Here is a 15941-nt window from a genome sequence, read left to right on the forward strand (position 1 = left end):
CAGACATCATCAAGAGAAAATGTTTTTGCCCCAGTACACTGACAGAAACTTGAAAATAATGGTTAACAGCCGACCCGAGGCTTTGCGGGACCTAATCGGATCGAGCCTCTGAGGCATCGCCTGCGTTTCTCCGAGGCCCAGGGGAGCGACTTTCCAGCCTCTGGTGCTGCGGCCACTCCTCGGGGCCAGGAGCAGGGAAGCCCAGTGGGAGAAGCCCCGAGCCGAGCGCAGCCTCTTCCCGCAGCCGACCACCATGACCCACTTCAAGGGCCCTTCCTACGGGCTTTCGGCCAAAGTCAAGAATAAGATTGCTTCCAAGTATGATCCTCAAGCAGAAGAAGATCTTCGCAATTGGAAAGAAGTGACCAGCATGAGCATTGGCACCAACTTTCAGCTGGGCTTAAAAGATGGCACAATCCTCTGCGAACTCATAAACAAGCTACAACCAGGCTCCGTGAAGGTCAATGAGTCTTCGTTAAACTGGCCTCAGTTGGACAACATTGGCACCTTTATTAAAGCTATTCAGGCTTATGGTATGAAGCCACATGACATATTTGAAGCAAATGATCTTTTTGAGAATGGAACCGTGACGCAGGTTCAGACTACACTGGTGGCTCTAGCAGGTCCGGCTAAAACAAAAGGCTTCCACACAACCATTGACATTGGAGTTAAGTAAGCAGAAAAATAAACAAGGCGTTTTGATGAAGGACAATTAAAAACTGGCCAAAGTGTAATTGGTTTGCAGATGGGAACCAACAAATGCGCCAGCCAGGCAGGTATGACAGCCTATGGGACCAGGAGGCATCTGTATGATCCTAAAATGCAAACTGACTAACCTTTTGACCAGAGCACGATTAGTCTGCAGATGGGCACCAACAAAGGAGCCAGCCAGGCGGGGATGTTAGCACCTGGTACCCGAAGAGACATCTACGATCAGAAGCTCACCTTACAACCAGTGGACAACTCAACAATTTCTCTACAGATGGGTACCAACAAAGTCGCTTCCCCGAAAGGAATGAGTGTGTATGGGCTCGGGCGGCAAGTATATGATCCCAAATTCTGTGCTGCTCCAACAGAACCTGTCATTCACAACGGAAGCCAAGGAACAGGAACAAATGGGTCAGAAATCAGTGATAGCCATTATCAGGAAGAATACCCAGATGAGAATCCTGGCGAGTACCAAGGTGACTACCCCAGAGATTACCAATATGGTGACCAAGGCGTGATTATTAGATTCACAGAGACAAGCTCAGTATTTAGCCCATTGTTTTTATTCTGTGAGAACCAAGCTAGCCTGGAGTAATTTTTATCTTGTCTTCCTAAAACACTATTATGCTTATTGTATCTAAAACAAATATTGCCTTACATACATTCCTTTTTCCTTTTTCTGCCTCTTCCTAAATAGTTGCCTTTTAGTGCTGTAATGGTTAATTCCTACAGCATTACCAATAATTCGCATATGAAGTAAAAAGATATACTGTGAAAGGGGAGTACTCTTGTACAGCGAATTCTTTTATTAGAGATCTATGCATTTTTACAATCTTCTACTTAAACTGGTGTTTTCAAATAATAGGAAGCTTTTTTTTTTTTTTTTTTTTTTACAGTTTAGTGTCTGGTTTCTATGTGGAAGACTAAACTCATGCTTATAGCTAAGGTGGTGTTTGCCAACTGAATTTAAGATGCAGCATTTTAGAAATTTACATATCAATGTTTCTACAGTATTGTTTGCTAATTTTTAAATAAAATCATGATCCGTGTGCATTTGTGATTATATGTGTACTCATTCTCTCCCCAGAGCTGATAGTATCTTTTCAGAGGTGTTTTCTAAAGGAGCGTGTACAAAATCAGCCTCCAGACGCGTAGGTCTGCGTGGTGCATGCGTTCTTCCTGTTTGTGCCAATGTATCAATGTAGAGTTGCCGTTTTCTTCAACTGTATTTATTGTTGCATTTCTCAACATAAACTTACCTCATTGTATTTTTTTATAAATAAATATTTTGTTTGAACATTCATATAAAAAAAAAGAAGAAAATAATGGTTAAATTGGCAATGGACTTTGAATAAGAAAGACTATTTCTACAGAAGCTGAGAAAGACTAGCCTTCCTTTGGAAAAGTTTTCCTTGGAAGTCACATCAACCGGGGCAGTAAAGCTGAAACGGTGGAGCAATTTTGAAGTCGCTGCGTGGCCCTCCGAGCTCTAGGTGGGGTGAGTAACCCAGAGGCAGCACAAATGACTTCAACTGAATAAAGGGGAACTGCAACTCCTGTCTTCAGTGTAACTGTCACTGGGTCCAGGCTGGAACAAAGCAAGTGTTTCAGATTATGTTTCCTAATGCCCATTCTGCAATTACACATTCTCCTAACACTGTACTTTTCTAATGAAGAGGTATCACAATTCTAATACATTATTATTTGTGTTATTTTTCCAACAAAATAGTGAATTATCTTTATTATTTTAAACTTTTTATTTTTGACAAGAAGTTGAAAAATTAGTGTAGTCTGTGTACCGTACACCCAGCTTCCCACAATGATAACTTCTTATATGATCATAGTACATTGTCAAAGGCAGTAAATCAACATTGATACAATTAAGTGAACTACAGACAATGTTTGTATTTCACCAGTATTTGCATGTGGGTGTTTTGTTTTTGTTTTTTTTTTGAGAGGAGGGGTACATAGTTCTACGAAGTCTTATCACATGTATATATTTGGGTAACTATTACAATCAGGAAATCGAACTATTCCATTCCCACAAAGACACTTCCTCATTTTAGCTTTTTATAGTCAAATCCTACACCCAACCTTAATTCCTGGCAACTACTGATCTGTCTTCCATCACTATAATTGTGTCATTTTGATAATATTATAGAAATGGAATCATACATTATGTAACTTTTGGAGATTGCCTTCTTCACTCCACATAATGACATCGAGAATGATCCAAGTGCGTGTATCAATAGTTCATTCTTTTTTACTCTTGAGTGGCATTTCATTAGTGGCATGTACCCCCGTTTGTTTTTCCATTTATCCATTTGAGAGCATTTGGGTTGTTTCCAGTTTTTAGTGATTATAAATAAAGCCTCTGTGAACATTCATGTAGGTTTTTGTGTGAACATAAGGTTTCTTTCCCTAGTTTAAATACCCAGGAGTGTGATGGCTGAGTTACATGCAAAATGAATGTTTCACTTTATAAGAAATTTGCAAACTTTTTATCAAAGTGGTTGTACCATTTTACATTCCCATCAGCAATGTGTAAAAAACTTATATATTTTTGCTTCACATTCTCATTGGCATATTTTAATTTTTTTTAGAATTTTTTATTTTAGCCATTCTATGTATCATGGGTATTTGTCTAATTATTGTTCATTGTATTTCTCTCTCACAGGCTGTCAATTCTAGGTCAGGACATTTGTCCTATTTTTGGCCTGACCAAGATTGGTGCTGTCTAAATGAGAAGATGCAAGAAAGAACAAGGAAAAGAAGGGGGAATTGGAAGGTGGAAGAGAGGGTGGGGAGAACCAAGAAAGAAATGGATGAGGAATCTGTGGGGACAATGTTTTTTCCCCTCAAATGCCAGGCTGTTGTTTTGCCTGCAAGAGCAGACTGCTGGGCCCTCCAGTAATTAGAATATTTCTGCAAGTGTATGGACATCTGCTGTCACAGTGGCACCCACAACCTTTAAAACCAAATAAGGACTTCAGTGATCTGTCACCCCTTCTATTTTTTGGTAAGGTCACAGCACCAAAAGGAGATAAGGAACCGCTCTTATCCCTTGACCTGTCATCCCATAACTTTGTTCTTGATTAATCAGGTCCATTTTTACTTGTGGAAGACTGAAAGGAAATGCATCAATTACTATATAGAGAGGGCCCATTTTAAACGCCCTATTAGATTTCTCCTCTTGACAAACCATAGTTCCTATTTCACACTGGAACAAATATATTATACCACTTTTGGGGATCAGAGGAGAGAACGCACTAAATGCAAATTATCTTGACAAATCTTGGGTGCGGCTTGTACACATGTAGGGTGCTCACTAAGGAAATTGGAGAGATGGTTGTCTTAGACTTCTTTCTAAGGCCCATTACCTTTTGCAGGAACTCTTGTTCATTCTTTCACCTGAATGAATACTCCATCCAGTTTGTCTCTTCCAACGCGCTGAACCCCACCACATTCCATTAAATTCCTTCTCTCTCAGAAAGGAATACAATCTAATGTATTGTCTTCCTCATTACCAAAAAACTATGTTCTCTTTTCAGAATTTTAGGCTGCTGTCAGCTAGGCAGAGATTTTCCATCCATCTTCCAAGCTTCTGAATTCATGAAGCTAGATCACATGGACGGTTATCCCTTTTGCCTATTTACAAATGAGCCCTTACTCCAAGACATAGTCTTCAGTTCATCTATAGTTCTGTCTACTGTGTTTTTCTACCGACAATAAGATACACCACGAAAGAATTTTATATGAAGACTCTTGATTTATTTAGTCTGACATTTACATCACATTTGGTACAAACGCTCTAAATCCAGAGTTTGAAATACTAAACATATTTAGCTTATTGGGATTTGGCAATCTACTTAAAAATTAAAAAAAAAAAAAAACATAATTGGAGATATTCTAAAACTAGTAATTTCATAATTATTCAATTAATGTTTATAATTAAATTACTATAGGCAATTCACTGAACTAAACTCTACAGGTGTAATTTGTAATTTAAAAGGAGATGATGAAAACTTTTCCTTTAAATCACGTTAGACAGCCTAGTGGACATGGATTTTTAAATAACTATTTTAAGAGGATTTTTAAACATTTAATATTTTATTCCAGCTTCTTCATTATATCTGGGTCAACTTTAAATCAATCTAATGTTCATTGTAATGAAGTAAGGCAAAAATGTAATGTCAATTCTTCATATCTGAGTAGATACTGAAAGCTACTATGACCCAGAGACTAAGCATTGTGTAACAGTTCCAGGTAAAAGTGTTTTTCTATGAATATGCAATATTAGCCACGGGATACAACCAACGCTGCCCTCCTCTGCTGGCTCTGTGCTCACTCATCCCGTGTCTGTTTTCCTTTAAGTTTTATTGGCAGAGTGTTCACAAGCATAATTTATAAGTTAGATAGAATTGAATGAATCGAAATCACACAGAAATAATATCCTTATTGGAGACGCAAGCAAATCTTACTTAAAGAAAGATCTTTTAAACTGTTGATTTAAATAAATTCATCTGTAGGTAATGTTGAAAATAAGTTCATAGATCTACAAATACCACTAACATTCAGGGTAGATAGCTCATTTAGCTCTATACATATGTCAAGTAGTACAAGTCAAGAGGTATACTGTAGGTGAAAAGAAACTATGCCCTATGGCCATCAGAATTGATGCTATTAGCTATGCAAAGAGATTTTTAAAAATCATACCTACCGTCTGTTTTTCTCCCTAAATTTGGGCTTCAGCTTTCTTGTTCACACTGTATTTCAGCAGTGTCTGACTCAAGGGTGAATGACTGATGAAAAGTTAGAATTATTCAAAGGCTGCATGTGGACTTTCTGCAGAGTCCATACATATGTACAACCACATATTAGTTAAACAAAGGACATACTGCAGGAGAACTCTGTTAACCATAAAAATAGAAAATTTTAAGAAAAGGAAAGAGAAAACTTCCCTAGATAATTAGCAATCACAAAAGTGACAGAAGAAAACGTGTAACCTCAGAAGCAGGCTTAGTATTCCAGGGTACTGTCCATATATGGCTTCTGGTGAGGGGATGGATTCGTTATAATTTACTCCAAATCCTGTGGTTTTATAATTTGGAAACCATGAAGTTTTAAAGAACGGGTACTTCATATAAGGACTAACTGGTCTGTGGAAAGCAACACTATTTTTGCACATCCAGTGTGCCATCTGAGTTACGGGATTTACAACTCTAGCAAGATTAACAAATGACTTCAAGCCCTGGGGAATTACCCTCATCTGTCCTGGGATTTTCTTCATAGAGAGCCAGTGATGTAGATGCAGAGAGTTCCAGGGGGAAACATACCTCTACTTTTCCTTGTTTACAAAGTATGTTCTCACCACTGCTCAGGATTTCACTTAAATGCTTCAAGCTTGTATTAGTGTGAAGAAGTATATTGTTTAAAAATAGAGAACTAATGAGCTAAATAAGAAAGAGATTAGGAAGTAATGACTAAGATGGTTAGATCAGAATTTAACATAGAAAAAAAAAGTGAGAGATAAGAGAAGTTAACAATCTGAACAGTCCCAAAATAGAAGCTGAAGTATAACATACAAGCTTGAGTAAAATGACAATTTGGAAATAAAAAAAAAAAAAAAAAGAGGTTTAGAATCATCACAGTGAATAGACCCATGAACACAAGTGGAAGGCGCAGGTCTGTGGGGCTTTTTGCAGTTGAGCATGACAAGCTTGGAATCTTCAGAAAACTTGTTACATAAACCTGGACGTGATCTGCTGGGGAACTTGGATGCCCCCAGGAAATGAGTAATGCGACTTGATGCAGGGCAGCAGTACAAAGCCTGGGCTGTTCTGGAAGCTCTGCTCAATGGAAGAGCAAACTAACTTAGAAGTGAATCAGAATCCTATAGAATTTTCATTAGGTAGCCTATCCTAATTTCAAATAAAGAGTCAATTTCTCAAAATTACATATATTCATGAGAATTCCTAGGAGAAGAAGAATGTTATCTTGATTCTTAGTGACATTGGATGGAAAAAGAGATTCCCCTGGTTCCAAAAATGCAAGCTTCCAAAATTTGTGTATCCTTTACAAGCCAGTACGTTTACCTTCCTTACCAAGAACAATGAAAACAAATAAAATATGACATAATTTCCAAAGGACCGCCATTTACTTTGACATCTCAGATTCAGATATTCTGAAGTAAAAATAAACATGAAATTTCAAGTAGGGAATGTTTGGGATTATCATATTTCTTATACAAATATTTGGATGGAAAAGAATAGAATCTGATATGGCACTTATGAAATAAAAAGAAATAAAGTTAAATATAAAATATGCCTCATAAATATTACAGACATTTCATTATATGGACAAAATGCTTAAAATCAAGAAGGAAATACTTCAAAACTTAACATTTATTTAAAAGACAATATAGTCTGTGTTGAAGACATTGTTTGCTTGGGAGAAAGGCCTTAAAAATGGAATAGAAAAGTGCAACACGCTTAATTGTTTGACTGGAAACATTAGTCAAATGGAATCATTTGCTTCTCTCAAGGAGTGTACAATATACCACACAAAATTTTAATTTTATTTAGTTTATTAATACAATCCAAATTCAAGAAATGAGGAAAGGACACAAAAACAAGATTTAACTGAACTATACAGAACCAAAAAACTAAAGAGAACCAAAAGAGTGACAAGAATTTCAATTGGTGACAATTTTATTATGGAAAGTTCGCTTATTAACTAATATAAAAATATATCTAATAGCAACTGTGACTCAAAATGAGCCAGGACACAGCACATGTGACACCCAACACAGTCAGTGAGGTACCACATGACCTCACACCCTCCTTGGCTAGCTCGCACTCTCTGGCCTTTGACCTGGGTCCTGTAGAAGGACCCCTCACAGCACAGGGTGTGCGGCCAGGTATATTTTCTCCTTGGCCTACAGTCAGTTCTGTTCCATTTCTGTTTCTTATAGCCTCTTTCTTGTTAGATAGTGACAGAGCTCAAGAAAAAACTCACCTGGCCAGTGCTGAGCAGGGAAGGATAAGAAAGTACTTTGAGATGGGTTAGGAGTAATTTGGGAGTCCCAGTAGCCTCTGATAAATGAAGAGATTAAAATGAGCATTATCCAAAAGGACTGAGGTAAGGGGCCCATGGGTAATTCACAGAAAAGGACAGAACTGGACAACATTGAAGATAGGAGTGTAACATTGTTACACTTGGGAAGTTGCACACTCAAAGAACAATAAAGAGGAAGAAAACTGGAACGAAGAGTACTTCCTTTTACATTTTTAAGATGAAAGCATTTTTGAAAAGGAATCTAGAAGCCAAATCAAAAATTAAAAAGTAAAATAGTAATAGAGTGTTTAAAATAATACAGTAGGAAAGAACTCTTTTACTTCCGCTTGACTTTGTCCAAATTTTTATAAAGTTTATATTAAGTCAGGTCAGTTTTGCTTTATTGGTAATTGATACATTTTATCAGGCGTTTCTGAGGAAAAGAAGAGAACCCAACGGACATCTCTCAGGTAGACTGGGAGAGGGGGAAGGAAGGGAGTAGATGACAGGTAAGTCTCCACAGTCTTCACACTCACTCTTCATGCCCAAAGTATCTTTAACCTGCGTGTTAAATGGCAGGTTTGGATCCCAGAACACATCATCACCAAAGACAACAGCATTATGACCCCAAGTGCAAGCTGCTCAGCATGCTGGTGAGCACCATGAAGCACGCGAGCACCTTGGGAGAGAAATCTCTGTGCAGAGAAAAGGAGGGAGAGGTACACACCAAAGGCTCTGCCTTATACGTTCTTTCTATATCTGGAGGTAATGCTGTCATCCCTTGAATCTGAAAATGAAAGAGCAGACAATGCCAATGAGTGCATGATCTAAGAGCAGGACTGCAGCCAAGCTTGCTCAGCCCCAGCACTTCTGCAGGGATAGAAGGGGTGAGGGGTAGGGAGGGGAGCGGATGGCTGCTGAAGGTGTCAAACATAAGGGGGAGTCAGAACCTTAGGAATTCTGAGGGAAGAGAAGAGGACCAGATATGCCTTTGAGAAAGAAGAGATACAAAACAGTCTCCATTGCTTTTTGAAACTCTCATCCTCATCCTGCTTCATCAAAACTTTAGTTTTAGAATAAATTTCCCTCTTCAAAGAAAATAGAACCAGTAGTTTTCAGTCAACCCAAGTAATCATTAAATAAGTAATCAGCTAGACCATTGGATTTATGGATATTTATCTGTTCCTCGGATTTTACCCGTTGGGGATGCAGGTAAAATAGGACATCTGGTTTCCCCAAAGATTGAAAAACAGTAGGGCTTACCGACCACTCTGCGTTGTCTGTCTTGGAGCATCTCACATTCACTGGCAGGCTAAGGACAAGCTTATTGAAGGAGAGACCGTCCTTTTTAGTCCATTTAAACTTATTCATTGCGTCCATGAAGGAAAGGTTTTTATATTGTTTGGGGCTTTTGATAATGAAAGGCCAGGTCCTGAATTTAAAAAACAAACAAACAAACAAAAAACTCACAATTAGTTATATTCAGAACAAAAGCATTGCATGTTTCCATTACTATTCAACATTCTAAAATAGATCTCATACTTTCATTTTTACAAACAGATAACCTACTGCAATGTATTGAGGAACTCATCAGCAGTTACTAGAAGACATACATGGCAAATAAAGTCTCTTTAAAAACTGAAATTCCTTGTTTTAGTAGCAGATGGGTATTACATTTAGACAATTTGGGTTCAGAAAGCTTCCCCAGAGCCTCACAATTTCCCCATTTTTTGGGGGGGGCTCTAGTTAACAATATAACTGGTAAGCAATCAGTTCTGAAGAGTGTAATGCTAATAGTGTAAAACAGAAATGTGTACGTTCTCAAAAGTTACTGTAACAGAGATGGAAATTTCAATTCCATACAGTTGAAAAGCCTGTCCCCTAGTGGCTGCCCTCTTTTAGTTTACCTAAGCGGAGACAAATACAAAAGATTGAAACTCAGTGTTTTTAAAATTTTACTGAGAAAAAAAATACTTTTCACATGATATGCTGTGTTCCCACTTTCCGCTCTGAAAAAAACATGTTAAAATGTTCAAGGAAGAAAAAAGAAATCACAGAAGAATAATAAGACTTGCGTGAAAAGATACTCTTCGCTGAATATAAGTGTATATTATTGATCCCTGAAAAGAGGAAAAGTATAAGTGTTGACACATAACGAAATATTCCATGAATGAATTCATGGATCTTCCAGGAGATTATGGGTAACCACAAGATATCTGGCTCCCATGACACTCCTAGAAGATATTTCAGTGATTTCCAGTAATTACCAACTAATTAACCTCCAGCTGAGAAATCTACATTTTAATAACTGACCTTCTGTAACTCTTTCATTTATTTGTGTCATTATTCTCTCTCACATATATAACCTACTCAGGCACATTGAATATTATCTTTTTAAATAAATAAAACATCAGTCATTAAGTTTTTTAGAGTTACAAAGATAAATTTTTAATCTCTAAAATAAAATGATTTCCTTCATTCTCTAGTAAGTGATACATGAGTAAAATGATGAATAATATATTAATATTTTTCTATTCTTCATTCTTAATTTTCTTTAAAATCAATATATCTTTGTTGAGTTTTAAATGCATTATTCTGTACAAAGACTTTAAAGTTAAATACCATACAGAAAAAGCAATCAGCATCGCACTGTATTAAGCATATCTATCAATGACCTAAAATCTGTAGCATTGTAAAATTAAAGATACTGTGAAGACTTTCAGAGATACTATGATTACATACAATGTCTTTTTAAATACACTAAAAGCTATATCTAGGTTTTATTAAATATAAAATCAAATAATAAAAATAAAACTTACTTTTCAAAGAAGGTAAGATGTCTATTTTGAAAAACGGAAAATCAACTACTTAATTAGGGAAATGCTGGTGGGAAATCACCACAAGATGGCAGTGGAATCCCTACCAACATGCTGAGGTGGCCTAAATCTTCCGATGATAAGAATGAATACTGTATTGTACAGAGATAAAATCCTGAAAATCTTTGCTGATAGAATATATCAGGAAACTAATATTTTTTTTTTTTGCGATTTCACCCCAGAAAATAACATAAGAGGTATAAACACATTCATTAACTTACTATAAATATGCGGAAAGGATGTAGAAAAAGGCAAACCCAAGGGTTCAGATGTTAGAGAGAGCATGCCGAAGTAATCTGGGGATGTAGTCACCAATCTCTCTCAGATGACATCACTCTCATGTTTATTGTCTCCCTTCCATTCCTACTAACTTTGTTGAGGCCCTTATTCTATAATAACATCACGTCGTCATCTCTAACCTTTCCAGACTATTCTACACTACACTTCCAGATTACCCCTGGAGAAAAGAGAACGGAAAAAAAAGAAAGAGGAGAAATCCTGAAAAAGTGAATACTTAACCTGAATATTTTTCCTTAAAGACCAAGCTTTAGACCAGAAACTGGTAACTTGAAGTAGCAAGTTTTTCTGCTATCACTGAGATTGGGAGTTAGGAATATTAGAAGTGTTCTAGAAATTAAAAGTTACATTTCCGCACATTGGGGCAATGTGTAGAGATGTCTAGCCAGACACACATATAAATAAAAGAGTATTATTTATATCACTGTAATTGATAAAAATAAATCACGTTAATATTATGATTTAATATTCATGAGTAATTTTCCTTTGTCTGTTTAATCTAATCAACAAATTGATTTACATATATATATGTATATATATATATATATATATATACATATATATATATGGAATAAACTTAGATTATCCAAAATAATTTTAGGAAAAGAAAAAAAATGACATTTGAGGACTTACTTTCTCTTATTTCCAGACATATTGTAAAACTATAATAACTGAATGTGTTATTTTACTAAGGCTAAACATATACAGCAACGACACAGAATTCAGAGTCCAGAAATAGTCACTATGTGGTTAAATTATTTTCAACAAACATTCCAGGGTAATTCAACAGAAAAGGGTAGGTTTTTCGATAAAATGGTTCTTGAACAACTTGATATCCATATAAAAAACAATGAACCTCAGCATTTATCTAAAACCACCCACAAAAATTTATTTATTCAAAATGAATCATCAATCAAAATGTGAAACCTAAAACTATAATCTTTTTGGTGGGGGGTGGAAACAGAAGAAAATCTTCATGGCCTTCGGTATGCAAAGATTTCTAATACAGGATATATATTAAAAGCACAAAACAAACCAAAAATGGTAAATGGACTTCAAAAAATACAGCTTAAAAAATGAAAATCAAGTCACAGAGTATCAAGGAGAAATTATGTATAAAAATATATCTTAAAAGGACTTATATCCAAAGTATAAAGAACGCTTTAAAAATATAAAAAAAACTCTTACAAGTCAATAATAAAACAATCCAACTAAACAATGGACAAAAATTTGAACTATTAAAAAGGAACATTTGTAAATGACCAAAAAGCATGTGAAAAAAGACTCAACATTGTTAGTCAGAAATGAAATGGAAAATAAAACCATAATAAGATATAACTACATACACATTAAAATAGATAAAATTTAAAATACTGAAAATAGAAAACAGTGAGAAGAATGTTAAACATTAGGAGCTCTGATACATTACCGGTGAGAATATAAAAAGGAATACTATTTTGGAGAAAATTTTGAGAGTCTGATGAAATAAATATAAACAGCATACAATCAGTGATTCTACCACTAGGTTTAACCCAGAAAACTGAAAACATATATTCATACAATACTGTTCATAGTAGCTTTCTTCCTAATAGCCAGAATCTGGAAACAATCCAAATGTCTGTCAACTGGTGAATCGTTAAATAAACTTGGGTGCATCCACAAAGGTGAATACTACTCAGCAATAAAAAGAAATGGACAGCTGATACACGCACCAGCATAGATGAATCTCAGAAACCTTGTTAAGTCAAAGGAACAAGGCATGAAAGAATACACAGTGTGTGATCCCATATTTATAAAATCTAGAAAAGATCACTAATATAGTGACATAAAGCTGACTGATTCACAATTTCCCGGGGACTCTGTGTGGGAGGTGGGATTTTCTCCAGATAGGCCTAAGAGAACTTTTGGGGGTGATGGAAATACTCTATGTCTCATTTATGATGGTGTTAAATATGTGTATATATGTGAAAAAAGTTTCTAACAATATAATAGATGCATTTTATTGTATACTATGAGTTCTGCCTCAAATAATATGATTTTAAATACGATAATAAAACAGAAATAAAAACACATCAACAGGCTGAAGAAAACAATACAACATAATGCCACAAACTTTATAGTCTACTTGTTACAGAAGGAAGCCAGAAAGTCTGACTTAACAAGGTACAATTCCTGATACTGTTGACAGTTTCTGAGTCAACGGATGTTGGGAAGTACACAGTGAAACTGAGTCTCCCTGATAAGTGAAGGATCGAGCGCTGCAACAGATTTGATAGCATGATATAAGACGTGGGACATTCCGCATGGACAGGGATTCAGCCCCTACAAGTTAGAAACCTTCCTTGCATAGATTTTCAAGAAAATCTGCAGAAAGAATAACCCATGCATTGCAATATAGGGCATAGTCCCACCGCTATGCCCACAGCCTTTCACCATCAAAATATACAAAAATATGTACATAACACGTATCACCCAAACCTCAAACCATGGTGAAAGAAAGCTACTGTCAGATTTGCTTAGAAGGAAATCAAGAATTTACCTACATTTTATCAAAGAGAGGTTTTAGACATGACTGACTCAGCAGAAGCAAGAAATGACATAACCATGCAAACATAGGGTGAAAAGGAAATTATACCTCATTTCATGTAAAGAGACAGAAAAAATTGACTCTAGAAGAAAATGTAAACCAGTTACACTGGAGAGAAATCCCACAAGTGTTTCATGTTATAAGTTTATTTAATAAGAAAATGAATTCAATTAAACAAGAGCTCATATACAAGATGATAAAATGACAGAAGGAGATTGATAGGGAGATAGCAGATCAAAGGAAATAAATTTAAGACAAAATGACTTTAGCACCAAATAAATTAGAAAAAGCAAGAAGCAAACGAGCACTTCTGAAAAACTGTAAGAGAAAATTCTTTTTACAAATCCCAAATAGATTAGAAAAAACATTAGAAAATTTCCCTGAAATGAAAAAAAAAAAAAGAAGAAGAAGTAGATATATGCACTGACAGAACACTTTGTGTTTCAGGTGAATATAATTCAGATACTCCACACTGAAATATGTGCAATTTAACTTAAGCATTCTACCAGTAAAGGACTTACACTCCCATTCCTCCAAAGAGATCTCTGTAGGAGAGAAAAAAAAAATAAATGACCCCAAAATATTATATCTAGCTAAATGCTCTCCAAATCTAAATGCAGAAATTCTCAAATGTAAAAGAACTCAGGACATAAAGCACTCGGAAGCCTTTCTTGATTAAACAACTTAAGGATAAAATCCTAAAGAATCAAATTAAAGAACTCAGAAATGAAAAAAATCACATAAAGATTAGGGGTTATCACTGAATCTATTAAAAAGAAAATTTGCATTCAAAATTGTGAGAATTAGGTTTCAGAATTAAATGTGAAAATTAAAAAGATGTGAAAATACAAAAATCATAATTTAACAATAAATATTTGGAGGTTAGAGACAATGTGAGAGTATGAATGTCCTAATCTTTTATGACCTAAAATTAAAACATGCAGTTTTATATAAAAATGAGTGCAACATCTTAATGTCTTTCATGATCTATTTTCTCAACATTTGGAGCCTCTTTGTAAAATACTTATGGTTAAAAACAACAGCAACATTTATTTGAAGTTCAACAACTGTTCAGTTTGTTCCTTTTTCTTCTGATTAATTTAAAAAATTAAAATTTAACGTTTTTTATTTAAAACAGTACACAAATTAGGATCTTTATAACAATAATCTATTCATCTTTGTATCAATACCTACATAGAAAAATGCCTGTATTAATATTCAATTAATGTTAGTACTATTTATTTCTAACAATATTTGAGGTGATAGCTTTTATCTTCTTTTCAAAACTTTTTTCTGCATTATCTAAACTCTTTATCATAAGCATATATGATTTTTACACATTATAAACATAAAGTGATTTTTCAAATAAGAAAGATAGAAACACCTCTCTTGATTCTTTTTATAGAACAAATAGCACAGGAACTTTCCATCACGTAAACCACCCTAGAACTATATAGAAAGGGTTGTTGTGTGGTGCAGCAGAGAATACAGAATTGATCTAAACTCATTATCTATTCTGTTATCTAATCTTTGTGAGTTTTTGTTTTTCCTTAAGCCTTGCCAGACCTGTAGGAGGTAGAGAAAAATTGTACCCCCAGAACAGACAATTCCGGAGATAGGATGTAGTTATCTCTATTTTTCTACCAAGTCATCCTCTAATCCTAGGATTGCTACAGCATGTTTAAAACGAAATGGGGCACCTAACTAATTGTTATATTAAAAGCACAGAATAGGAGATTCGGGGTTATATGTTATATGATATTCCTTTTTGTATTGTACCCTTTTTGTATTGAAACCAAATTAGCAATCTTCTTTTAAGCAAAACGTAAAAAACAACCACACTATTTCTCTTTCTGATCTTTTAGCCAGTACCTTGTTGGTTTGATCTTGGAGGATACTTATGTCACTGTGACAATTAACTAGACTAGAAAATTTGATTTACAGTCCAAATGCCTATTTTATAACAGGCTCTCTTCACTCATATTTTTAAAGAATAAATATATTTAACCATGTAGTTAAATGCTTTTATGTGGGCAATGACGTCTGTGGCCTTATTCTGGGAAGCTGTTCTTCTGTCCTAAGTGATGAAAAGCCCAACTTCAGTATTTCCTGGAGGAGACCAAGGGTGAGAGCTCACTGGGACATGGGAACCGAGCATTTTCAGAGGCTTCACACGAGATGAACACAAAAGAAAACAACTGGACCATAGAATGTATTTCGAATCATCGTCTTGTAAACAACTTTGAATGTCCATTTGTTTTCAACATACTCTCAAGTTAACCCGATTAGGAAACATTTCTAGTCAATATGTAAACAATATTCTAAAGGAATAAAAGGCTACTTAAGTGTTAGTAAGAAACAATATAATATCAATTTTATAAACAAGACTATATCTTAGTGATTTTGGAATATTTTAT

General features: G+C 35.3%; 1 protein-coding gene and 1 pseudogene across 2 annotated transcripts in view; one reads left to right on the top strand and one right to left on the bottom strand.

Annotated features, from left to right (window-relative positions):
• Window positions 1-253: 253 nt before the first annotated feature.
• LOC109446223 (calponin-3) lies at window positions 254-1303 on the top strand (annotated as a pseudogene).
• MOXD1 (monooxygenase DBH like 1) overlaps window positions 1250-15941 on the bottom strand; it is an 83300-nt gene continuing 68608 nt past the window's right edge. Inside the window, exons 11-12 of one of the 2 annotated variants that reach the window (XM_019729372.2) lie at window positions 9028-9196; window positions 1250-2296 (exon numbers count right to left, since the gene is read on the bottom strand). In XM_019729372.2, coding sequence (XP_019584931.2) covers window positions 2237-2296; window positions 9028-9196 — 229 coding nt within the window. In that variant the 3' untranslated portion in view covers window positions 1250-2236. Of the gene's footprint in view, window positions 2297-7094; window positions 8552-9027; window positions 9197-15941 lie in introns of those variants that run through there. The other variant, XM_019729371.2, reaches the window with a different exon arrangement.

The sequence above is a fragment of the Rhinolophus sinicus genome, linkage group LG05 (genome assembly GCF_036562045.2).
Source record: "Rhinolophus sinicus isolate RSC01 linkage group LG05, ASM3656204v1, whole genome shotgun sequence".
Taxonomy (NCBI): Eukaryota; Metazoa; Chordata; class Mammalia; order Chiroptera; family Rhinolophidae; genus Rhinolophus; species Rhinolophus sinicus.